This window comes from Phoca vitulina, unplaced genomic scaffold (genome assembly GCF_004348235.1).
Source record: "Phoca vitulina isolate PV1807 unplaced genomic scaffold, GSC_HSeal_1.0 scaffold16, whole genome shotgun sequence".
Lineage (NCBI taxonomy): Eukaryota > Metazoa > Chordata > Mammalia > Carnivora > Phocidae > Phoca > Phoca vitulina.
Genome location: NW_022589719.1, coordinates 32,723,369 through 32,749,808, shown reverse-complemented (window position 1 = coordinate 32,749,808; position 26,440 = coordinate 32,723,369). Strand labels below are relative to the sequence as shown.

Here is a 26,440-nt window from a genome sequence, read left to right as displayed (position 1 = left end):
CAGAGTCCTGGGATCGAGTCCCACATCAGGCTCCCTGCTCAGTGGGAAACCTGCTTCTCCCTCTCCCACTCCCCCTGCTTGTGTTCCTGCTCTCACCGTCTCTGTCTCTGTCAAATAAATAAATAAAATCTTAAAAAAAAAAAAAAGAATCCTGCAATAATATACTTCCATTTCTCCCCTCTTGGTCTTTGTGCTATTGTCACTCATTTTACTTCGACATACGTTATAAATCTTATATACTGATGGCATTTTTTTTTTTTTTTTTTTGCTTTAAAAAGTCAACTATCTTGGGCGCCTGGGTGGCTCAGTTGGTTAAGCGACTGCCTTCGGCTCAGGTCATGATCCTAGAGTTCCGGGATTGAGTCCCGCATCAGGCTCCCTGCTGAGCAGGGAGTCTGCTTCTCCCTCTGACCCTCCCCCTTCTCATGTGCTCTCTCTCAAATAAATAAGTAAAATCTAAAAAAAAAAAAAAAGATTCTCCCTCTCCCTCTGCCCCTCCACCCCCCACTCACGTGCTCTCTTAAAAAGAATAAAAATAAAAAATAAAATAAAAACATTGCTTCACTTTCTCCTAGATTACAGTTTCCAATGAGAAATCTTAATTCTCATCTTTGTTCCCCAGTATGTTAATATGTCTTTTTACCTCTAGCCGCTTTTAAGGTTTTTTCTTTATTATTGGCTTTAACCAATTTGATTATGGTGTGTCTTGATATAATTTTATTCAAGTTTCTTATGTTTAAAGTTTGTTATCTTCTTGCATCTGCAGGTTTATACTTTTCAGCAAATTTGGAAATTTGGGGGACATTATTTCCTCAAATATTTTATCTGCCCTCTCTCCCTGCAGGAATCCAATCACATGTCCCTGAATTAGGCCACTTGAAGTTATCCCACAGTTCACTGAAGCTTTGTTCACTTTTTTAGTCTTTTTTTGTTTCATTTTGGTTTCTTCTGCCATGTCTTCAAGCTCACTAATCTTTTCCTCTGCAATGTGTACATCTGTCACTGATCTCATCCAGCGTATTTTCACCCTAAAAATTCTAATTTCTATGTCTAGGTATTCAATTTGGGTGTTTTTTTTAGATCTTTTGTGTCTTTACTTAATATGTTCAATCTTTTCCTCTTACACCTTGAATATATGGGTACAGTTATACCTGTCTTAATGTCCTTGTTTACTAATCCTATTACTTCTGTCATTTCTGGGCAGTTCTCATTGACCGATTTTTTTTTTCTTTCATTATGGGTCCTATTTTCCTGCTTGTTTGCATGCCAAGTAATTTTTTATTGGATGCCCAGCATTGCAAAGTTTATCTAGTGGAATGCAGGACATTTTTGCATTCCTGTAAATATTCTTGAATTTTTTTTCTGGGACACTATAAAGTTACTTGGGAATAATAGTTTGAGTCTTTTGAGTCTTACTTTTAAGCTTTGTTAGGTGGGACCAGGGAAGCTAGGGCTAGGGCTAACTCCTTCACTATATTCAGGCAAACCCTTCTTAGGACTCCAACTGATATTTTATGAAATACGAGATTTTCTATCCTGCGTGGTAGAACAGAAACCATTCCCAGCTCTGTGTGTTCCCCAGGAATTCTCCTCTGTCTGGAGCTCTCTCTGTGTATTTATCTCCTCTTTGGTACTCTTCTCTATAATTTCTAGCTGCCTAAACCTTCCTGAACTCTGAACTTTGTCTTCTCAACTCAGAGAGATCCACTAGACTCTAGTTGGATACGCCCTCCCTATGAACTTCTCTCTAGGTAGTACAGTGGTGCCACACAGGGTTTGTCTGTTTCTCCTCTCTCTAGACCTACTGTCCTATACTATCTGTTGTTTATATAATTTGTCCATTTTTTAAAATTGTTCAAGGTAGGAGGTTGGATCCAGTCCCTGTTATTTGTTCTTGGCTGGAGACAGAATTTCTGAAATTGACATAATCTCATGGACTTCGATAGCTTCTTTGCTTTCTGTATCAACATAAGATACCCAGGCTCGTCTTGTACGTTTTTTTTTTTTTAAGATTTTATTTATTTGAGGGAGAGTATGAGGGGGGGGGGGGGGGGAGGGAGGAAAAAGGGCAGAGAGAAGCTGACTTCCCCCTGGGCAGAGAGCCCAATGTGGGACTTGATCCCAGAACCCTGGGATCATGACCTGAGCTGAAGGCAGATGCTTAACTGACTGAGCCACCCAGGCACCCCTCATCTTCTACTTTAGACCTGGAATCAGTCATTCCTCCTTTTTAGTGAGCAATGACATTTAGAGAACACATTCTGGGTACTAGGAGTGCTCACTGTTTCTATGTTTGTTTGTTTTTTGTTTGTTTAGCAGACAAAGCTAAGAAATATATAATTTCAAAAGTCAGAAAACTTGGGGGTACATATTGGTATCTTCAATTCCACTTTAAGATTACTTTAAAATATTTTTTTATTTCTTTTTTTTTTAAAGATTTTATTTATTTGAGAGAGAGAATGAGAGAGGGTACATGAGAGGGGGAAGGGTCAGAGGGAGAAGCAGACTCCCTGCCAAGCACGGAGCCCGATGCGGGACTCGATCCAGGGACTCCAGGATCATGACCTGAGCCGAAGGCAGTCACTTAACCAACTGAGCCACCCAGGCGCCCAATATTTTTTTATTTCAAAATAAAAATATTTCTTTGAATTTAAACTCCTATATCTTATTCTAAAAATTCTGGTTCCCAACAATGTTAATATAATTACTTGTTTTATAATAAGTACGTATACGATAATTTCAGTATAATACCAATGTCATTATTAAGAATCAAGACCACTAGGGGCACCAGGGTGGCTCAGTCGTTAAGCGTCTGCCTTCGGCTCAGGTCATGATCCCAGGGCCCTGGGATGGAGCCCCGCATAGTGCTCCCTGCTCTGCCGAGAGCCTGCTTCTCCCTCTCTCATCCCCCTCGCTTGTGTTCCCTCTCTCACTCTGTCTCTCTCTGTCAAATAAATAAAATCTTAAAAAAAAAAAAAAGAATCAAGACCACTAAATGAATTTCAAGAGTGCTTTACAGTTCACTTCATCCTTAGAGTATATCCCACCAAGAATGTACACCAAAACACTATGTTCTAAAGTCAGTTGAATTAATTCTTCTTACTGTATGAATTATGACATTAATCTATATAGGTAAGTTCATTATCTTTTATCTTGAGAAATACTTTTACTGGCTATGGGATTCTAGCTTGATTTTTTAGTTTCAGGACATTAATACTATTATACTACTACATCCTGTTGGTATGGGGAAATCAGCTGTCAATTTGTTTCTCTTTTGAAGAAAATCCATCTTCCTTAGCTGATTTTCCTCCTTGTTTTTGATTTTCTACAGATATAGATATCTTTTTGTTTATCCTGCTTGATTATTAAGCTCTGAAATCTGTCTTAGTTGCTTCAGCCATTAATTCTTCAAAGACTGTTTCTGCCCCATTTTCTCTCTTCTCCTTTGGGACATGAATTAAATGTACATTAAAATGGTCTCACTGTTTCCTCTCACCTGTTAACCTCTCTTCTGTATTTTCCATACTTTTGTCTCTCTTTGCTTTATTTTACTAAGTTTTTGCTATCCTCATCTTTTACTTCACAAATTCACTTATGCTATATCTAATCTGTTGTTAAACCTTCCTAATTTCAATACAGGTCATTGTATTTTTTGGTTCTATAATTTGTTTGGTTTTTTAAAAAATTATGTCACATTTTATAGTTTACAGTTCCCTGGCAAGATTTTTAAGCTTGGATTTCAATTTCATAAGCATAGTAAACATAATTTTTTATTTTTAAAATCAATGTCTGATATTACCAACATCTGGAGTCCCACTGGGTGCTTCTGTTGCTATTGTTTTTGCTAGCTCTTATTCATGTTACCTTGTCCACTCTTTTATCTAGGTGTGGGGGTGGGAGGGTGTGGGGGTGTGTGTGTGTATGACAGAGAGAGAGAGAAATATGCACATGAGCTGGACATTTTGAGAAAGTATTTGTTAAATAATCTGAAGCACAGATGTGGTTATCTAGCTAGCTAGAAAGAATTTTTGTTTGCTTCTACAAGGCATCTGGGAGAATTAGAAATCTAGAATCATTTTAATCCATTTTGAAAGTTTAAGATTTTCTAGCCTTTCCAGATGACCCAAAAAATATATGAGTTCATGTGAAGGATGGTTTATTTCAGGTTCACCTTACTCCTTAAAGTGTAACCTTTTAGTTATCCCTGCCCAAAACAAGAGGTGCTTTTAACAGCACCCCAGCTCAGCAGGCCCTAAACTCTTTGGCCTTCTTGTCCTACATTGATTCAGAAGTGCATATTAGCCTCTTGTCTGCTTGCTCTAATTTGCAAATGACCTCAGGGCAAAAGCAGCCCCCAGTGTTGGGCTCAAGCTTTCTGCTATTCCTGTTCTTTCCTATGTTGGCCCAGAAATTCCTTCCTACTCACTAGAGCTCTTAGATTCTTTTATGATGTTTTAACATTTCATCCAGCATTTGTCCTCAATGGGGGGGTGGGTCTAAATTACCTAGTTTGCCATTTTCAGAAACTGAAATCCTACCAGTTTTGTTAGCTCTCTTTCTCTTCACTAAATAAAACATCACCTCCCTAGAGTCTCCGTTGACTATAATATTTAAAATAACTTCCCTATCATTATCTCTTTACCTGCTTTATTTTATCTTTACCGTACTTATCACTACCTGACATCTATTTATTAACATGTCCCACTAAATGTAAACTTCAAGAGGATAGAAAAATGTGCCTTATTCCCTCTGGGGAATGGGATGAGGAGGAAGGAGAAAATTTTATATTTTACTTTATACTCTTCTATATGACCTAGATATTAAGATTTTAAAATCCAAAAGTCCATGCATAGTCTTTATCACCATCCCGCTCCTTCCTCCTCCCTAATGATATTTTCAGCTGACATTGGTCTTGGCCTTCTTCTGTTCTTATTCTTTATATTCTACTATATATAACTACATTTACTCTTATAGCTTCAATCATATAACAACACCTAATATTTATTTATTTTTATTTTTATTTTTTTATTTTTTTTTATTTTTTTTTTTAAAGATTTTATTTATTTATTCATGAGAGAGAGAGGCAGAGGGAGAAGCAGGCTCCCAAGGAGCAGGGAGCCTGATGTGGGACTCGATCCCAGGACCCTGAGATCATGACCTGAGCCGAAGGCAGACGCTTAACCATCTGAGCCACCCAGGCGCCCAACACCTAATATTTATTGAACACTTACTATATCTCAGGCAGTATGCTAGGAGCTTCACATAGGTTAGTATATAATCAATCCTAAAACAAACAAACAAATCCCAAAAGAACAGCTATAACAACAACAAAACCTTTGCAAGGGGAAATAAATAAATCTACAAAGTATTATTATCTCTGTTTTAAAGCTGATGAAATAAAAGCTTAGGCTGGTTAAGTAAGTTGCATAAAGTCACAGCCAATTAGTGGTGAATCCAGCATTTACACTCTTGTGCCATGCTCTAACCAAAGCACTATGCTATACTAAATCCATGGGAGGAAATGTTGAGGCTCTAAAATTTATCTCTAAATCTGATCATTTCCAATTTCCAGACCAAAATTTCTATGTAGCTGTTTGCCATTTTCAAGGGACATCCTGCAGGAACCATAAACCTAACATGTTTAAAGCTAAGCTAATCTTCTTTACCTTCCAAATCTGCCATTTATGATTTGCATCTAATTGACAGTGTCATTATTCTATCAGCCATCTATGGAAATGTTCTTAAACAGCTTACTGAGTTTTAAACATATCACATAACATAAAATTGACCCATTTAAAGTGCACAATTAAATAGGTAGTAGTATATTCAAAAAATTGTGCAACCATCAACACCAACAATTTTAGAACATTTTTATCACTCCCCAAAAAATCCCTCTCCACCCACTTTGTCTCTATAGATTTGCCTCTTCTGGATGTAGAAATCTTGACATCAACTTTGGCTATTCCCTGCCCCTAATCTCTCCCTACCCTAACAATGAACTGGTTGCCTCATTATGTTGATTCCTTCAAGTGGTAAGTTTCTTTTTTCCATGCTCATCACACGTTTAACTTAGGCAAGTATTATCTCTTGCCAGGTCACTTACTTATTTACTTAGTGTTTGCTGACTTCTCTCTCCTACCCCACTGTATGATGCTGCCTGAGACTCCTAAAACATCCAATGGTTTCCCACTATAAAGAGAATGAAGTTCACACTCCTTAGTGTGGCACACAAGAGCCATGTTCCACTCCAACTACTTTCCCAGCCTCATCTTTCCTGCTTGCACCATTCATTCCATGCTTCAGTCATACTAAATTACATGAAAAGTATGTGGCACATGTGTCACATTTTATAGTTTTCAATTTTTTTGAAAAATTCTCAAGCTTGGCTTTCATAATGGATTTTTGTTTTTATACAAATCATACTGGCTTCTAGGCACAGAGTTTATATGCCAAGGGCTTTCTAGAATTGAGATAGAAAAATTCATTTTTCAGGGTGCCTGGGTGGCCTAGTCAATTAAGCATCCAACTCTTGATTTCAGTGCACATCATGATCTCAGGGTCATGGGATTGAGTCCCACATGGGGCTCTACACTCAGCTCAGAGTCTGCTTGTCCATCTCCCTCTGCTCCTCCCCCCACTCACTGTCTCCCTCTCTAAAATAAATAAATAAAATCTTTAAAAAATTCATTTTTCAAGACAATGAATTTGAAGATTTTGATGGACTCTATCATCAAAAGGATATGGAAACCGAAGAAATCCTACTCAGCTGGTTCGAAAAGACCTCTGGGCAGGGACACAGAGCAGCCGCTGGAGTCAGTATCAGCTCTCCCAACAAGCCCAGGCCAGCCATGTCATCAGGGATGAGAAGCATTACTGGATGTCCTAGCACAGGATGGATTCTGCTGCAGAGTAATTCAGCTGTACCAAATTTTGGTCTACTGTCAAAAAACAGGTAAGACAAATTTAGCTTTTTTTGGTTCTTAAGAAATTATTTTTTCTTTTCTTCTCTTTTTTTTTTTTTTTAAAGTAGGCTCCACGATAGGGCGCCTGGCTGGCTCCCTCAGATCAAGAGTGTGCAACTCTTGATCTCGGGGTTGTGAGTTTGAGCCCCACACTGGGTGTAGAGATTACTTAAAATAAAATCTTTAAAAATAAATAAATAAATAAATAAATAAATAAAGTAGGCTCCACACCCAACGAAGCTTTCTTTACCTCTCTCTTTAAACTGATCAGGTCATCCAGGAAGATATGTCCACAAACACTGGCTCAGAGGCTTAAAATTTTTCAGTAAATCTGTGATAATGAGCTGTCTATCTGAAAAGATTGTATGACAGCAGAGGACTACTAAAGAAAGATAAGGGGTGGGGGCTTTGTTTCCTGCACATATTAAAGAATAAAAAAAATCTAATCTGAATTGTAATTCTAAGAGTGAAAAAACAGACTAAAAAGCCATGGGCAATCTCTTCAAGCCTTAAGATCCTATGACTACCAGTGACGGTTCAGGGCATACAAACGGAGTGGAAAACTACTGAATAAAGAATAAATTAGTTGGACTTAATAATAAATTAGTTTTTTTCTTGCTAAAATGCATGTTCACTTTGGATTCTGTGGTAGGTGGACAGCATAGGAAGGCAAGGCAGAGGGTTCTATTCCATTTATTTACCATCTTCTCCATGGATTTTTTTTGTAGTCTGAAGAAGGTGGAGGTAGAGAGATGATTTCTGAACATATGCAAAATGTTGATGCACAAAAAATAACATGCGAAGAATTCCTTTGTATTCATAGTATCTTTCTAGCCAAGAGTTTAAGTAACTACTATCTAAAGTCATTCCTCTCTTCTCATATGTAAATAAGATTGAAATTAGCAGGGTTTATTTTGTTTTACTTACAGATGGGAAAGAGAAGGCACATGTCCTTGGGTCAATTAGAATATATTCAAGGAGCCAGAAATAATAAGAGTTTTCAATAAAAATAGCTTCAAAGTTTTACTTCCACTTTTCTGATAGAGAATCTGATACCTGGCACTAAGAAATGATAAGTGAGGCTATTTTCAATTTCTACCCACATTCATACTCATAACAGGAGATTAAAACATGGAGAGGGACCACAATGCTTTTACCCTTCACCTCACATAATGCTGACAGCTTATAACAAGAGCAATTCCATTTGATAGGTTCAAAGTGGGTTCATTCTTTGTCCTGCAAACAAAGAAAAAGCCTATTTCAGAGATTCTAAAACCAATCTTTACCTGATATAAATTTTGGCCCATGACTACCACCACCCTCAAAGATTCCTAGAATTCAATAACCAATTAACCAAGGGGAAAAATGGCAACTTTTAAGATCACCCACTCTAGTGAGAGGAAAAGATGTGAAATGTTTAGATGAATCTACTGGCTCATTAAAAGCTAACATAGGAAAAGAAATCTATTCAATCTGAAAAAAAAAAATTAAAGCTAACATAGAATAAGAAAATGTGGGGGGTCTCGAAACTAGTTTCAGGGTGACTTTGGGTCAAGAAGTCAAACTGTGGGGCAACTGGGTGGCGTAGCTGGTTGAGTGTCCAACTCTTGATTTCAGCTCCTGTCACAATCTCAGGGTCATGAGATTGAGACTTTCCTGGAGCCCTGTGTCAGGCTCTGCGCTCAGCATGGAGTCGGCTTAGGTTTCTCTTTCCCTCGGCCCCTCCCTCCCACACACAGGCTCGTGAGCTCTCACTCTCTCTAAAATAAATAAACAAATCTTAAAAAAAAAATAAAAGTCAAACTGTGAAGCTACTAGAAACAGGACAATAATGACTGAGAAAAACTATAAAGCCACAGCATAAACTTAAGCCATGGATTTAAGGACTTACCCAAAGACTTCCATGGAAAGGACTCCATTCACCTTTACAGTGAAATTAAATTTAATCTGCAAAGTAAATGGAGTATGAGATTTAACACGAACCAGGACAGAGATTAAAAACTTCCATACTTAATTCCTGAAGGGGAAGATATTCTTTATATCCCCTTTTTTTCACTTGCACTTTCCCTAAACATAATTAACACAATTAACATTTATCTGTGCTCAAACTCTGCATCTTAAATATATTGAGTCCTACACTTCAATTCCAAGTGGCCATAGATTATCAGTAAATCCTACCCTTTGTTCTCTGCTCTTCTCCCAATGTTATCTCTTCTCCCCCTTAAAGGAACTATCAATTTTTCTCTCTATTCTTTCCATTGTTTTTGTACATAGAACATTCCATGCTTTTTTCTTTGCTTTTTCTTCCCCTGCCCCCATATGACTTTTGTCCTCCCTCCAGTTTACTTCACTGTTCTTCACTGTCACTGTTTGACCTACATTTTTCTTTCTATGTAACATAATGGGTAATAAAGGACTCTAGAGCCAGACTGCCTGAATTCAAATCCTGGCTCTGCAAGTTACTTAACCTCTGTACTATAGTTTCGTCAACTATAAAATGAGAATGATGATGATAAAACCTACTTCACAAGGGCTGTTGCATGGGGTAAGTGAGTGAGTGCGTGGAAAGCACTCAGAATAGTGACTGGCATAATAAGCACTGAACCCTGCTGAAGACAGAAAAAGTAGAAAGCTAGCAAGAGAAAAAAAAGGAGAAGTTATAAAGCATACTTAATGGTATGCATCCCTATAAACATACCTAACTATAGCTAATGATAAAAATTATAGCTCTCCAAAGTTTGAAGTACTTTATCAAAATTTCCTGATTTGCTCTTCTAGTCACTTTGGAAAAGAAGGAGATAGTCAGCAAGGTTTATTATCCAGGTTTAATAGAAAAATGAAGCACAGAGGAGGAAAAAAAATGTATCTAAACTGGGCGCCTGGGTGGCTCAGTTGTTAAGCGTCTGCCTTCGGCTCAGGTCATAATCTCAGGGTCCTGGGATCGAGGTCCACATCAGGTTCCCTGTTCAGCTGGAAGCCTGCTTCTCCCTCTCCCACTCCCCCTGCTTGTGTTCCCTCTCTCGCTGTGTCTCTCTCTGTCAAATAAATAAAATCTTTAAAAAAAAAGTATCTAAACTGAATAATAAGACAGTAAGGAAGTAAAAACAAGAACCCAAAGAAAGCTCTATATCCAAGGGCTCTTAGCTATGTCACATGACCAACGTCAACTCTGTGTTAGGGACAAAGAAATCAAATCAATTCAATATTAAAAGTTGTAATCATTACCATGAAAAGAAAGAGGACCAACCATATCCTTTCATGTCCTACAGAGTAGAGGTCTCCTGAAAACATATGACAAGAGAAGCATCACTGTGCAAAAGAACAGCTTACCTTAGGGTGTACCATGACAATTTTATGTAAAAAATTCTTTATCACCAAACTATCTGTCATCAAAGTTCTGGGCTTTTCATCAACCTGTAACAATACAACAAAAACATCCACCACAAATACACAAACCCAGGAGCACAAATGAATTAAATTATGGTATTTCTTGAGGCACCTGGGTGGTACAGTCAGTTGAGCATTTGACTCTTGGTTTCAGCTCAAGTCATGATCTCAGGGTGGTGAGATCAAGCCCCATGTCCGGCTCCGCGTGGAGTCTACTTAAGATTCTCTCTCCCTCTCCCTCTGCCCCTCCCTGCCTCTCTAAAATAAATAAACTTTTAAATAAATAAATCTTTAAATAAATAAATAATGGTATTTCTTCCTATAAAGGTAACTTACCCCTCAGAAAGCTTTTCAGACATCCAAGGGGAAACACCTTTGGATCTAAGAATTGGACATAAAAGGCAATCTAATAATTAGGTATCATTTCTTGGGCTAAACTATTCCATGGAACTTCAGGAGACACATGAACAAAGATCAGAGCAAAACCCACAATTTCAAAACCACCTTTTGGAACAAATTTAGAAGTAATTCAGACTGGAACTAAGAAGAGTAACTCTATCTTAGCTCTACCAACCTGATGTGAGTTGATCTGTATTAAGAATGGAGTGAAAGGAGCAGACACCTTTAAAAGGAACTATTTTTCAACATCAATCCATTTATCTAATCATTTTTTTTTTTTAGGAAAAGCTGTAAAGCAAAAAGCTCACAAGTCAGAAGACCTGTGTTCTAGTACTGGCTCTATAAAAGTTACTTAAGTAACCATGAAAAAAAAAATCACTCAATTGCTCTGAATTTTGTTTACTAATCTGTAAAACAGCGATAAAAGTTACCCATTCTAGGGGCACCTGAGTGGCTTAGTCAGTTAAGTGTCTGCCTTCAGCTCTGGTCATGAGCTCAGGGTCCTGGGATCGAGCCCCATGTTGGGCTCCCTGATCAGCAGGGAGTCTGCTTTTCCCTCTCCCTCTGTGTCTCCCCATCACTTGTGCTCTCTCTCTCTCTCTCTAAAAAATAAATAAATAAATAAATAATCTTTAAAAAAAAAAGTTAGCCATTCCACCTCACAGAACTGTTTTAAGGATCAGATAATAATCTTTAAGTATATATTATACATGGCAACAATAGCAGATATCACTTGTTGAATGCCTACTACGTAGCAAGCATTGTGCAGGTCTTATTTCAACATTACCTCAAACAGTCCTGGAGGCAGGTACTACTATCCTTTCTTTGTAGATTGTTTTTTTAAACAAGACTCAGAGAAGTTAAGCAACTTGCCCAAGGTTACCCAGCTGTTCAGTGACAGACCCAGAATTTGATCCTAAGTCTGTCTAATACCAATTGTCCGTACTCTTTCCAATATACCCAGATACCTCCCTACAAATATAATAAAATTTATAATTTAATGAGGGCTTTCTCTATTCCAGGAATGGAGCTAAAATATCTTACTTATATTACCTCGTTTACCCCTCACAAAAGCCCTATTAGGTACATATAACCCACATTTTATGGATGAAAAAAAAAATGAGTCTCAAAGAGGTCAAACAATTTTCTCAAGGTTACCAAATCTGGCTCCAAAGCTTTAGTAATAACCACTTTCCTATAATGATTCACTATATTTAATACAGTGTCCCTAAAACCAAAGTTATAAGGAGTCTTTTAGAAAATGGGAGAGTCTAGGAAAATGAGAAGAAATAAGGAGTAAAAAATCAGTAAGTTCTTATTGGTGGCTCAGAGAATACAGAGCCATGTAGTAGGAACACATTAAAGAAAAAAATGGTCCTAGACCTCAACATATCATAACACAATGAGGAAGAAACAGAAAGAACAAATTACTATAATACTTTTTGTAAGTACACTGAAAATGAGATCAAGAAGTATGCAATGAGTGGGGAAAATTAGAAAGATTATTATAGAATCATTACAAAAAATTATCAGAAAAGTGGATGGGAATTATTAGAAAATTCTAGAAACAGATCTAGGATTATTCATGCATGTATATAGTAGTGATTAAACAGTAACTGCCGCATACATATCAGTCACATCCTTCATTTAAAAAATTTTACTATAGGGTCGCCTGGGTGGCTCAGTCGGTTAAGTGTCCGACTCTTCATCTCAGCTCAGGTCTTGATCTCAGGGTCCTGAGTTCAAGCCCTGTGTTGGGCTCCACACTGGGTGGGGAGCCTACTTTAAAAAAAAAAAAACACGGGGCGCCTGGGTGGCTCAGTCGTTAGGCGTCTGCCTTCGGCTCAGGTCATGATCCCAGGGTCCTGGGATCGAGCCCCGCATCAGGCGCCCTGCTCAGCGGGAGGCCTGCTTCTCCCTCTCCCGCTCCCCCTGCTTGTGTTCCCTTTCTCGCTGTCTCTCTCTCTGTCAAATAAATAAATAAAATCTTTAAAAAATAAAAAATAAAAAAAAACCAACTTTATTATAAAATGTTCAAATAGTAGAAAAGCAATGATCTCTTCAAAGCATTTTTTGTACTTAGCACTTACAAAACAACTTCTTGGAACAATTTCAAACTTCTGTAGCCTTGGTTATTATAGGGTACATCACAGAAAGGGCTAATTAAATCTAGCAGTAAGGCAACCAAATAAGTGAAAATTCCTTGAGCGGCTACCAGAGAGGGGCTACAATTAATAATGATGAGAGCTACCACTTACTGAACACCTGCTACATGCCAAACAGTTTATATGCAAGTAGGAAATATCCCCCATTTTATTTATGAGAATAATGAGACTAAATAAGCTGTTTAATTTGTCCAAGGTCACACATAGCTAGTTAAGTGGCAGAACTGGGATTCAAATCTAGATCTAACTTCAAAGCCCACGCAATGCTGTCTCTCCAAGAAAGTTCATTATCTGTGCATACAGCTTTCAGAATTTGATATTATGTAATCTATCATCACTTTTATGGAGCCTGACAGGCAATGCTTATGCAAACTACTGAATTACCCACTCAAAACACTGAATGGAGTTTATTATGTAACCTGGGCCTACAGAGGTAAATAAAACAATCTGAATTTAAAGAGTTCACAGTTAAGTAGAAAAGAAAGACAAATAAATAACGTATATGCAATGTGAAAAGTCCTATGATTTACATATATTAAGAAATGCTAAAGAAATACACAAGAAGGACTGGTACCTAATCCAGACTGAGAAGATAAAGTGACCTAATACCATGTCAGCAGAGGATAGTTAACATAAAGCAAATATTCCTTTTAAAATCGACTCATAAATTATTGAAAGAGAATGAAAATATGTGTCTATGTCTACAAAGTCTTTTAAAGCCTTTTAGAGTTGGGTGTTAGAAACCCAGTACCCCAGCCTGACATACATATAGAAGCAGTGAATTTACTTAAGTGTTGTTAGGAAAACATAGATGCTGCCAGCCCTGGGCAGCAGAAACCATTACTGAATCATATGTTCCAGCCTTCACCTTTATATCACAGATAATATCAGAGCTGTTTGGTTTTTTTTAAGATTTTATTTATTTATTTGACAGAGAGCGAGCGAGAGCAGGAACACAAGCAGGGGGAGTGGGAGAGGGAGAAGCAGGCTTCCCGCTGAGCAGGGAGCCTGATGTGGGGCTCGATCCCAGGACCCTGGGATCATGACCTGAGCCAAAGGCAGGCGCTTAACGACTGAGCCACCCAGGTGCCCCAAAATTATTCTTTGTTTAAACTGGCTAAAACACATGATCTCCTTTTCTAGAACTGCTCTCCTTGATTCACTGAAATCAGCTTTTTTTTATTGCTACTTGAAATTAATAGTTTCAAAGCTGACTAACCATTAATTGCTCCAGATTTTTTACCCATCATTCCCCTAAAGAAGATAAGGCACAGCCAGGGATATCTATTGTCGCAATACTGCACCCATTTCCTTTGACAAGGAGCATATAATTGTCCAAACACAAAGAAAGGCCTTCCAAATGCTTCTTGGGAGAATGTTTAAAGTACTCCAGTTCTGGGGCTCCTGAGTGGCTCAGTCAGTTAAGCAACTGCCTTTGGCTCAGGTCATGATCTCCAGGTCCTGGGCTCAAGCCCCTCACTGGGGTCCCTGTTCAGCGGGGAGTCAGCTTCTCCCTCTGCCCAACCTCCCCCCCCACCCCGCCGCCGCTCCGTGCTGTCACATCTCTCTCTTTTTTTAAAGATTTTATTTATTTGACAGAGAGAGCACAAACAGGGGGAGCAGCAGAGGGAGAGGGAGAAGCAGGCTCTCTACTGAGCAGGGAGCCCAATGCGGGGCTTGATCCCAGGACCTGGGGATCATGACCTGAGCTGAAGGCAGACGCTTAACTGGCTGAGCCACCCAGGTGCCCCTAAATAAAGTCTTAAAAAAATAAAAGAAAATATTCTAATTCTTTATGTCTCCACAAACAAAGGAAAGAAAGATAGGGGATCAGAGAATTGTTAAAGGGAATGGAGAACTCAACTGTCACTCTCATAAATCTGAGCTACAAATAAATCAATGAAGATCTTTAAACCAACCTAATAAGAATGTATCCAAATAGGATCTGCACTGAGAATCCATTTTTATTTTCTTTTTCAGGAGATCCAAATTCAAATAATGGCTTGTTTCAGTGGTTCTCAAATTTATCTGCACATTAGGAATCATCTGGGATTTTTTTTCCATCTGGGATTTCAAAAATATTCCAAAGCCCAGGCCACATCAGTGTCTCCCAAAATTCACACATTGAAGCCCTTGCCCCCTATGTGACTGTACTTGGGACACAGAGCCTTAAAGACATATTAAATGAGGTCATAAACATGGAGCCCTAATCTGATACGACAGGCGTCCTTATAAGAAGAGAAAAATACCACAGAGCTCTCTCTCCACATACAAAGGAAAGGTCATGTAAGGGAACAATGACAAGCCACTTTAATCTTAAACTTCTATGAGCCTCCAAAATTACGAGGAAATAAGTTTCTACTGTTTAACCACCCAATCCGTGGTTTGTTTGTTTTTTTAAATGACAACCTGACCAAACTAATCCAGCACCCTAGACCAATTAAATCACAACCTCTTGGAGTGGGACACAAATACCAGTATTTTGGAAGTTACCAAGTGTTTTAACATCTGCACAGAGAAGTTCGGGAACCAATGCCTTATTTCATTTCAACTTGGAACTGTGATGGACCTAGGCTTTACTGGATTTGTAGAAAAATAAGAATTAAGACATCAGTAATTTATAGAACCACAACAAAACCTACCTCAAAAATCATCTGGAATGGTGTTACCCCTGATATGTCCTGAGAATAGCTGGCTTCCTCTGAAGTCCAATTCAGTTTTGCAGAGAATCCGGGCAGTATAGATTGTATTTCTGTGTAAGAAGAAATGGCGACAAAAAGAAAAAGCAGTTTGGATAAGCACCAGAATTTCTGGAATTGTTTATTAAACTGATGAGCCAAGAAAGCATTTCCCTGATGAAAAGATTATCTGCAGAATTTAAAATATGACTGGAAATGGCTATGCATCAGCAAATTGCTTGAACATTTAGAATCACTTTATGTGGTTAAGACATTTCATCTCGTGTTTTCAATTTTTCACATTTGCTAAATCAATTTGTATGTTCAGTTAATTTCCACAAGGTCATGTCCAAAGCCAGAAATCTTCAAAGTTGATAGCTCTAGCTTATATTCTTGTAGTTTTTAATAAATTAACTCATTATTTAATAAACACAAATCCAGTAAGTGAGCTAATTTAGAACTGAAAGCAGAAAAATTCAAGAATGACCCTCTCAAGCATTTACCTAATACAGTATGTCTGCTAACAACAAACTGTATTTATAGCAGATTTTAACAAAGCAAAGGCAGTCTTTAACAAAGTAAGCAAATTCTTGCTAATTTAATTCATAAGTTAACCATTTGGTGTATTTACATACGTGGACCTAGAACTATCTTTCCACAAAGCACCAACGGTTCCTGAATCATCAAAATTGGCATCATGGTTCTTCCTTTCTGTACCTTGGCACTCATATTATAAAGGAAAAAAACAAATCTCCCATTCTATAAAATGTTATCCCTTATTTCCCCCCTAAAGTACTATTATAATAAAGAACTACAGATGAATAAAGAGAGCTTCCAGTCTCTGCAAGCTCTACCTTGTAAATGAGGTTGACAATGTTGATATTATACAAGAATTCAACTTTAAAAACCTAACAACAAAATACATCCTAATAGCACAACTTTCTCCTATAGCATTCATACTACATACCTAATAAAACTTTAACCATCTCAAAAAGTACGGATATTAACAAGATCAAGTACTAGCTATCAATCTTAATGGGTAGTATTTTTCTTGCCATTATTTGTTTTTCAAATATAATTCAGTCATAAAGCATGGGATAACATAGCAGCAAGGTTATGCTACACTGAAGTTTAGTGAACTTGGCACTGAACCAAGATGCCTTGCATCAATCTTCAGTTTTACCACTTACCAACTTTCTGACCTTAGGTGACCCCCTTTTTACTGTGATTAAATTACCTTTCTGTGAAATAAGAAAAAAACTTGTTCCTGAATCCTACCTTGTCTTTGAAGTATTGATACAGTGAAGAATGGGGAAAACATGTAGATATGTGAGAAAAAGTCTTGTCAATAACTAAATTCTCCAGAAATCTTAACAACAATTTAAATAAAATGTGTGGTGATTTGAGGGAAATCAATTTCAATTGCCTCTCTTCATACACACATACACACAAATAAAAATCCAGATGGATTGACTAGAGTTAAATGTGAAAGGCAGAACAATAAAACTAAATAAAAGCCTATTTCAAGATAAGTTGAGCATATGTTGAAACTGCATCTTCCCATTCAAACACAAAAAATGATAAAACAGGTATTTTTAAGTTTTTAATTTAGAATCTAGTTAGTTAACATACAGTGTAATATTTGTTGCAGGTGTACAATATAGTGATTCAACATCTGCACATCATCCGGTGCCCATCACAAGTGCACTCCTTAATCCCCATCACCTTTAAAACAAGTATTTCTAAAACTTAATAAATACATAATCATGGTAAGAAAAATAGAGAAAACTTTATAGACCAGAAATGGAGAGGTATATTTCCCTCATCTTCAGAAAGGAAAAAGAAAGAGAATCTACAGTGGTAGGAAAGGACCAAAGATGCACACCATATTTGGGGCTTGGACTAGGGAAAAAAACATGGGGCTAATATTGCAACAGCCACAGATTTAAGAGCAAGATCCACACAGGCCACACATAGGAGATCTAAACAAGGAACCAAAACACGAACAAAGGCCAGAGATTTTTCACCTGCCTGCCAGAGAGTTGGTTAAAGCCAAGTGATGCTAGTAGCAGCATCAATGATGAAGGTTGAGGGCCTTAACAGCTATGTCATACAAGTGGAAAAAGACTCAGAACTATATAATCTATTAAGATGCAAGAGCTTTGCATCTTGCCACTCAAGCAAAATTTGAACCAATTTATATATACATATATATAGATAAATAGATAATATATATTATATATAATCCTGCAAGATTAGAGCTCAGCAACAGAGAACCTCCTACTGGAAGCCTGTCAACGCAGGATGTGTTCAAAACAAATAAATAATGGACAACTAACTCTAAACTAAAAGTTACCAACCAACAAAGATCAATACCATGAAAAATGTGACACATATCAACTAATAAAACTTGTACATGAGGAGGGACGCCTGGGTGGCTCAGTCGGTTAAGCGTCTGCCTTCGGCCCAGGTCATGATCCCAGGGTCCTGGGATCGAGTCCCACATCCGGCTCCCTGCTTGGCAGGGAGCGTGCTTCTCCCTCTGCCTGCTCGGCCTGCCCCTTCCCCTGTTTGTGTGCGCTCTCTCTGACAAATAAATAAAATCTTTAGAAACACCAACTTATACATGAGGAAACAGAATTAACAAAACAATCTGAAAAGGAAACTATCAACAAACCAAAAGGCAACCTATTCTAACTAAAATTTAAATTAAAAAAATTAAATTAGAGGGCACCTGGGTGGCTCAGTCGGTTAAGCGGCTGCCTTTGGCTCAGGTCATGATCCCAGGGTCCTGGGATCGAGCCCCGCATCGGGCTCCCTGCTCGGCGGAGAGCCTGCTTCTCCCTCTCCCTCTGTCTGCCGCTCTGCCTACTTGTGCCATCTCTGTTAAATAAATAAAAATCTTAAAAAAAAAAATTAAATTAGGGTCACCTGGGTGGCTCAGATGGTTAAGCATCTGCCTTCGGCTCAGGTCATGATCTCAGGGTCCTGGGATCGAGCCCCGCATCGGGCTCCCTGCTTGGCAGGAAGCCTGCTTCTCCCTCTCCCTCTACTGTTTCCCCTGCTTGTGCTCTCTTGCTCTAATAAATAAATAAAATCTTAAAAAAAAAAATTAAATTAAAAAGGCAACCTACTGAATGAAAGGAGATACTTACAAATGATATGCCTGATAAGGGGTTGAAATCCAAAATAAATAAAGAACAATACCAAAAAACCCACAAATAATTCAATTAAAAATGGGCAGAAGACCTGAATAGACATTTTTCCAAATAAAACATACAGATAGCCAACAGACACATGAAAAGATGTTCAACATCACTCATCATCAAGGAAATGCAAATCAAAACCACAGTAAAATATCACCTTACACCTGTCAGAATGGCTCAAATGAAAAGAAAGAAATAATGTGGCAGGAATATGGACAAAAAGGAACTCTCATGCACTGTTTGTGGGAAAGTAAATTGGTATATCCACTGTTGAAAACAATATGGAGTTTCCTCAAAAAATTAAAAATAGAACTACCATATGATCCAATAATTCCACTACTGGATATTTACACAAAGAAAAGGAAAAAACTAATTTAAAAAAGTATGCACCACTATGTTTACTGCAGCATTATTTACAATGGCCAAGATACGGAAGCAACCCAAGTGTCCATTGACAGATGAATGAATAAAGATGTGGTACACACACACACACACACACACACACACAGTGGAATATTACACAGCCATAAAAATCACATCCATTTGTGACAACATGGATGGTACTCTAAGTGAAATAAGTTAGACTGAGAAAGACAAATACCATATAAATTTCATTCATAACTGGAATCTAAAAAACAAAAAGAATCATAAATAAAAGAGAACAAAATGATGGTTGCTAGAGGGGAGGGGGATGGGAGATGGGCAAAATGGGTGATGGGGAATAACAGTTACAGGCTACTGGTTATGGAATGAATAGGTTATGGAAATAAAAGGCACAGCATAGGGAATATAGTCAATGATGTTGTAATAGTGTTGTATGGTGACAGATGGGAGCTACACTTGTGCTGAGCATAGCATAACATAAACAGATGTTCAGTCACCATGCCGTATACCTGAAACTAATGTAACACTGTGTGTCAACTATACTCAAAAAAATTTTTCAAAAAAGAATATACTGCCATCGATTAAACAGAAAGTTTAAGGGGGGAAAACCCTGTTAGAAATTTTAGAAATTAAAGATACAGTATTTGAAATGAAAATGTTATGGAAGGCAGATTAGTGACTGTCTGTGACTAAAGAACTCATTTAAAAGAAGGTAGTACTTGGGGGCGCCTGGGTGGCTCAGTTGGTTAAGCATCTGCCTTCGGCTCAGGTCATGATCCCAGGGTCCTGGGATTGAGCCCCACATCGGGCTCCCTACTCGGCGGGAAGCCTGCTTCTCCCTCTTCCCCACTTGTGTTCCCTCTCTCACTGTGTCTCTCTCTGTCAAATGAATGAATAAAATCTTTAAAAAAAAAAAAAAAAAGAAGATAGTACTTGAATCTTTCATAGCAGCATGATTCATAGTAGGCAACAGTGGAAACAACCTAAGTGTCCATCAAAAATAAACAGATTAACAAAATATGCAATATTGTTCAGCCATAAAAATAAATTAAGTACTGTTACATGCTACAACATGGATGAATCTGGAAAACATTATGTTTAATGAAAGAAGCCAGACAAGGGACACCTGGGTGGCTCAGTTGGCTAAGCGTCTGCCTTTGGCTCAGGTCATGATCCCAGGGTCCTGGGATTGAGCCCTGCATCAGGCTCCCTGCTCAGAGAGGAGCCTGCTTCTCCTTCTCCCTCTGCCATTCCCCCCACTTGTACTCTCTGGCTCTTTCTATCTCTCTGTCAAATAAATAAAATAGAAAGAAACAAACAAACAAAAAAACAAAGAAAGACAGACAAAAAAGGCTACATATTATATTATTTCATTTATATGAAATGTCCAAAATAGGCAAATCCATAAAGACATTAAGGATAGATCTTAAAAAGACACTAAAAAATTTAAATTAAAAAATAGGCCCAGAGGCGCCTGGGTGGCTCAGTCGGTTAAGTGTCTGCCTTCGGCTCAGGTCATGATCTCAGGGTCCTGGGATCGAGCTCCGCATCAGGCTCCCTGCTCCGCGGGAAGCCTGCTTCTCCCTCTCCCATTCCCCCTGCTTGTGTTCCCTCTCTTGCTGTGTCTCTCTCTGTCAAATAAATAAAATCTTTAAAAAAAAATAAAAAAATAAAAAATAGGTCCAGAATAAATAACAACTGAGAATTATAACAAAGACAGATGTAAGTACAGTTTGAATAAATTTACCAAATGCCAAGCATGATAAATTTCTTTAAAAAAAAAGGCACAAAAAAGTCACAGAGCTGAACATATCACAATGAAACCCAGAATAACAAAGATAAAGAGAAAATCCTAAACTCTACAAAAGAGAAGGAAATTATCTCAAAGAAACCTGAGTTAGACTTCTCATTGGCAATACTAGATGCCAGAAAATTAAGTACTATTGTCAAAGACCAGAAAAAAATTAACTTTGAATCTGGACTTTTAAGAGAATCAAACCATCGGGGCGCCTGGGTGGTTCAGTTGGTTGAGTGACTGCCTTCAGCTCAGGTCATGATCCTGGAGTCCTAGGATCAAGTCCGGCATTGGGTTTCCTGCTCAGCAGGGAGTCTGCTTCTCCCTCTGACCCTCCCGTCTCATGTTCTCTCTCTCTCTCTCTCTCTCGCAAATAAATAAAATCTTAAAAAAAAAAAGTTTAAAAAAAAGAGAATCAAACCATCATTAAAGACTGAGAAACTTTAAATGTTATGTTCTACAAGCTCTTGATGAAAGAACTAAATAAACCAGCATTACCACTCAAAAACGAGTTTAAACTTGCACCTTTTTTGGGGCACCTGGGTGGCTCAGGCTGTTAAGCATCTGTCTTCGGCTCAGGTCATGATCCCAGGGTCCTGGGATCGAACCCCACATTGGGCTCCCTGCTCAGTGGGGAGTCTGCCTTGCCCTCTCCCTCTGCCCCTCCCCCCTGCTCATGTTCTCTCTCTCTCTCTCAAATAAATAAATAAAATCTTTAAAAATTTTTTGCACCTTTTTGCTGAGATACTGTGGGGATAAGGAAGAAAAAATTATATCATCAACAATATCAAACTATCTCTTCACTTAACTCCTCAACTTTTAAAGATGAAGTAGCAAAATTTCAATCATGTGGCAATGTGAACATACATCAAAACAATATACTGAAATTTCTCTGTCCAGCAATGATGAAATAACAGGTACCAAATCAGCCCTCCCACCAAAAGCTACTATAAAACATATGAGTCAGCTGTTTTCAGGCACTGGATAAGATGTAGCCCAAGACTGTGATCCCTGACAAAGGAAAAACTCCTGAGGTGAATCATACGATTGCCCTGGATGTCTACCTATGGAAATTTTATTGTCTACTGAGCAGGGACCCAGAACTCAAGCAGAGTACAGTGGTTCCAGTAAGCTGAGGAGACACAGAACAGAGTTCAGAGTTGCAAAAGTACCTGGAATCTACAAGGCAGAGCACTGGAGGGGAGGGACCTATGCAGAAGTGGGTACTGAAAGTCTGTGTGGGAGCTCCCCATGAGTCCTTGGCCAAAAGGTGGACTATGCACGTACAGGTGAGACTATATAAAATTCTCCAGAGAGCAGGTGCAGTGGAGTTGAGAATGGAACAAGATATAAGTGGTCAAGCAGTGCTAGAAAATGTTGGCTTTCGGGTCCAACCAGAATGGAGAGACCTTGATGAAACTGATGGTATCCAGCTAAGAGGCCAAAAAGGTAAGGCTTTAGAAGGAAAAAAAAAACAACAAAACACTTTGTAGATGGAAATCTGCTCCTGATCTAACCTAAAAAATACAAAAACAAAAAAAAACAAGCCTCAACAAGATCCACAGAAAAGATAATTTGGAGGTTGAGTGGTATCCAACTCTATCCAAGTTAGAGGAGTTTGGAAAATGACTTGGGTTTCTACATATCAACTCTATAAAATGTACAAAAACAAGCCAACACAAGGTTAAGGTGATTAGCCTGCTAGAACAAAAATCAACACTTCAGAGGTAAAACCAAATATAAAATATGAACACATTACCCAATATAAAATAATGATTTACTAGACATGCAAAGAAAAAAAATGTAACTTGCAAGAAAAAAGGCAGTAAAAAAACCAAGCCTGTAATAGATGTTACATTTAGGAGAGACTTTAAAGTACAAACTAGTATAAATATGTTCAAAGACAAAGTTAGTTTAAATGAGTCAACTAATAGGAAATATCAGCAGAGAAATGTACACTGTAAAAAAGAACCAAATGGAATTTCTACAACTGAACAGTTCAATAATTGAAATGAAGAATTTTCTGGACAGTTTTAATAGATTAGATATGAAAGAAGAATCAGTGAAATTATTGAAAACAAAGAAAATTATCCAATCCGAACAGCAGAGGAAAAGAGATTGAAGAAAAATGAATAGTATCTTAGAGACCTATAGAACAATACCAACCAATCACAAACATGTATAATGCAAGTTCCAGAAGGAAAAGAAAGTGGAATGGGACAGGAAAAATATGAAAAACTCATGGATAAAATTTTTTTAATTTCATGAAAACTATTAAGATGTGAAAAGCTCAGCAAACCCCAAGCAGGATAAATGCAAAGAAAATCACACCTAAGATAATGGACGAAATGATTTAAAAAAAAAAAAAAGAAGTTTTTTTTTTTTTTTTTGACAGAGAGAGACACAGTGAGAGAGGGAACACAAGCAGGGGGAGTGGGAGGGGGGAAGCAGGCTTCCCGCAGAGCAGGGAGCCCAATGCGGGGCTCGATCCTAGGACCCTGAGATAATGACCTGAGCTGAAGGCAGACGCTCAACAACTGAGCCACCCAGGTGCCCCTAAAGAATCTTGAAACAAGCTGGGGAAAAAAGCACATTTTACATACAGAGGAACTATAATATGAATTACAGGTGACTTCTTCTGAGAAACAATGGAGGCCAGAAGACAATGGAATGACATTTTTTAAAACACTGTTAAGCGGGCACCTGGGTGGCTCAGTTGTTAGGTGTCTGCCTTTGGCTCAGGTCATGGTCCCGGGGTGCTGGGATTGAGTCCCACATTGGGCTCCCTGCTCGGCGGAAGGCCTGCTTCTCCCTCTCCCACTCCCCCTGCTTGTGTTCCCTCTCTTGCTGTGTCTCTCTGTCAAAAAAAAAAAAAAAATCTTTGAGGAAGAAAAAAAAACACTGTTAAGCTAGAATTTCAAATCCACTGAAACATCCTTTTAAAACAAGGGTAAGATAAAGACATTTTTTTTTTTTTTTAAGATTTTATTTATTTATTTGAGAGAGAGAGAATGAGAGACAGAGAGCACGAGAGGGAAGAGGGTCAGAGGGAGAAGCAGACCCCCAGCTGAGCAGGGAGCCTGATGCGGGACTCGATCCCAGGACTCCAGGATCACGACCTGAGCTGAAGGCAGTGGCTTAACCAACTGAGCCACCCAGGCGCCCAGATAAAGACATTTTAATTGTTAGGTTTTTTAAAGATTTTATTTATTTGTGTGAGAGAGAGAGAGAGCATGAGCTGAGAGAGGAGCAGAGGGAGAGGGAGAAGCATACTCCCCACTGAGCAGTGAGCCCGATGCAGAGTTCGATCCCAGGACCCCAGGATCATGACCTGAGCCCAAGGCAGACACTTAACCGATTGAGCCACCCAGGCACCCCAAGATAAAGACGTTTTAAGATAAACAGAGGATTAAATAATTTGTTGGCAGAAGTCTTGACTACAAGAAATGTTAAAGGATGTTCTTTAGGCTGAAGAAGAAAACCCAGAAGGAAGGAAGAAATGAAGAGCACCATAAATAAATAAGTGGGTAAATACAAAAGATACTTTTTTCTTTTCATATTTTTCCTAACATACAACTAACAGTTTAAAGCAAAAACAATAACATTGTAAGACAGGAATTATAACATCTGAGAACACTCAAAATAGGACAGAAAATAGTACTGAATTATAACACCCCAAATGAAATAAATATCCACAAGCTCATCTTGATATAAATAACTGGATTAATAAATAAAAGGTGAAGAAGGAATAGCTCTTCCTTAAAGATAAATTCCAATAAATAAATGTAGAAGAAATGAGGACATAGGAAATCACAAAATACTACAGTAATAATTGCTGCAGGCAAGATGCACCAATGAATACTAAATTACTGGACAAACATTTAAGGAAAAACAAGTTATCTGCAAAGTCTCATACTATTTCCCCCAAATATTTAAAAATTACAAAAAGTAACTCCACTTTGAAAAAATCTGGCAGATAACACCTTAACCAAGTGATCAAGGTTTATTTTACTAATAAAAAGACATCAACATCATCTGTTCCTTCATATGATACACTGAAATGAATACATCATCTCTGTGGTACTGTTCCCAACAATGTATAACCTCAATCTAATATAAGAAAACATCACAAAAGCTCAAACTGAAGGACATTCTACAAAATACCTGATACTCTTCAAAAGTATCAAGGTCATGAAAGAAAAAGGAAGACTGAGAAACTGTCACAGACTGAAAGAGATTAATAAAACAGAACAACTAAATGCAAAATGCGAGATCCTGTAATGGACCCAGGAACCAAAAAAGAACATTAGTAGAAAAACTAGTTAAATCTTAATCAAGTCTGTAGTTTAGTTAATACTATTTTACCAATGTTAATTTCTCAACTTCGATAACTGCACTACAGGTATTTAAAGTATCAACTGTAGGGGAAGCTGGATGAAGAGTATGTAAGAATTCTTTGTATTGTTTTTGCAATTCTTCTGTAAGTCTAAAATTATTTTCAAATTAAAAATGTAAATGCTTGGGGCGCCTGGGTGGCTCAGTCGATAAGCGTCTGCCTTCGGCTTGGGTCATGGTCCCAGGGTCCTGGGATAAGAGTCCCGCATCGGGCTCCCTGCTCAGCGGAGAGCCTGCTTCTCCCTCTCCCACTCCCCCTGCTTGTGTTCCCTCTCTTGCTGCGTCTCTGTCAAATAAATAAATAAAATCTTAAAAAAAATAAATACTAGAAAAATGTAAATGCTCTGCAAAAGAATGAAACTGGACCACTATTTTACACCATACACGAAAATTAATTCAAAATGGATTAAAGACCTAAATGTAAGACCTGAAATCATAAAACTCCTAGAAGAAAACAGGAAGCTCCTTGATATTGGTCTTGGGGATTATTTTTTGGGATTTCACACCAAAAACAAAGGCAACAAAAATAAAAATAAGCAAGTGCAACTACATCAAACTAAAATCTTCTGCAGAGCTAAGGAAACTATCAACAAAATGAAAAGGCAACTTACTGAATGTGAGAAAAAACTGCAAATCATGTATCTCATATGGAGTTAATATCTGTAATATATAAAGAACTCATACAGGGGCGCCTGGGTGGCTCAGTCGTTAAGCGTCTGCCTTCGGCTCAGGTCGTGATCCCAGGGTCCTGGGATCGAGCCCCACATTGGGCTCCCTGCTCCGCGGGGAAGCCTGCTTCTCCCTCTCCTACTCCCCCTGCTTGTGTTCCCTCTCTATGTCTCTCCCTGTCAAATAAATAAATAAAATATTAAAAAAAAAAAAAAAAAAGAACTCATACAAATCAACAGCAAAGGGGTGCCTGGGTGACTCAGATGGTTAGGCATCTGCCTTCGGCTCGGGTCATGGTCCCAGGGTCCTGGGATCAAGCCCCACATCAGGCTTGGTGGGGAGCCTGCTTCTCCCTCTCCCTCTACTGTTCCCCCTGCTTGTGCTCTCTTGCTCTCTCTGT

At 38.3% G+C, this 26,440-nt stretch overlaps 1 protein-coding gene across 5 annotated transcripts in view; it reads right to left on the bottom strand.

Moving 5' to 3' along the window:
• CUNH11orf80 (chromosome unknown C11orf80 homolog) overlaps nucleotides 1–26,440 on the bottom strand; it is a 99,607-nt gene that overhangs the window by 29,838 nt on the left and 43,329 nt on the right. For 4 of the 5 annotated variants that reach the window (XM_032414472.1, XM_032414474.1, XM_032414475.1 and 1 more), the window contains exons 4-8: nucleotides 15,556–15,665; nucleotides 10,293–10,376; nucleotides 8,854–8,909; nucleotides 8,127–8,198; nucleotides 6,743–6,938 (exon numbers count right to left, since the gene is read on the bottom strand). In XM_032414472.1, the coding sequence (XP_032270363.1) occupies nucleotides 6,743–6,938; nucleotides 8,127–8,198; nucleotides 8,854–8,909; nucleotides 10,293–10,376; nucleotides 15,556–15,665 (518 nt within the window). The remainder of the gene's footprint in view (nucleotides 1–6,742; nucleotides 6,939–8,126; nucleotides 8,199–8,853; nucleotides 8,910–10,292; nucleotides 10,377–15,555; nucleotides 15,666–26,440) is intronic. The other variant, XM_032414473.1, reaches the window with a different exon arrangement.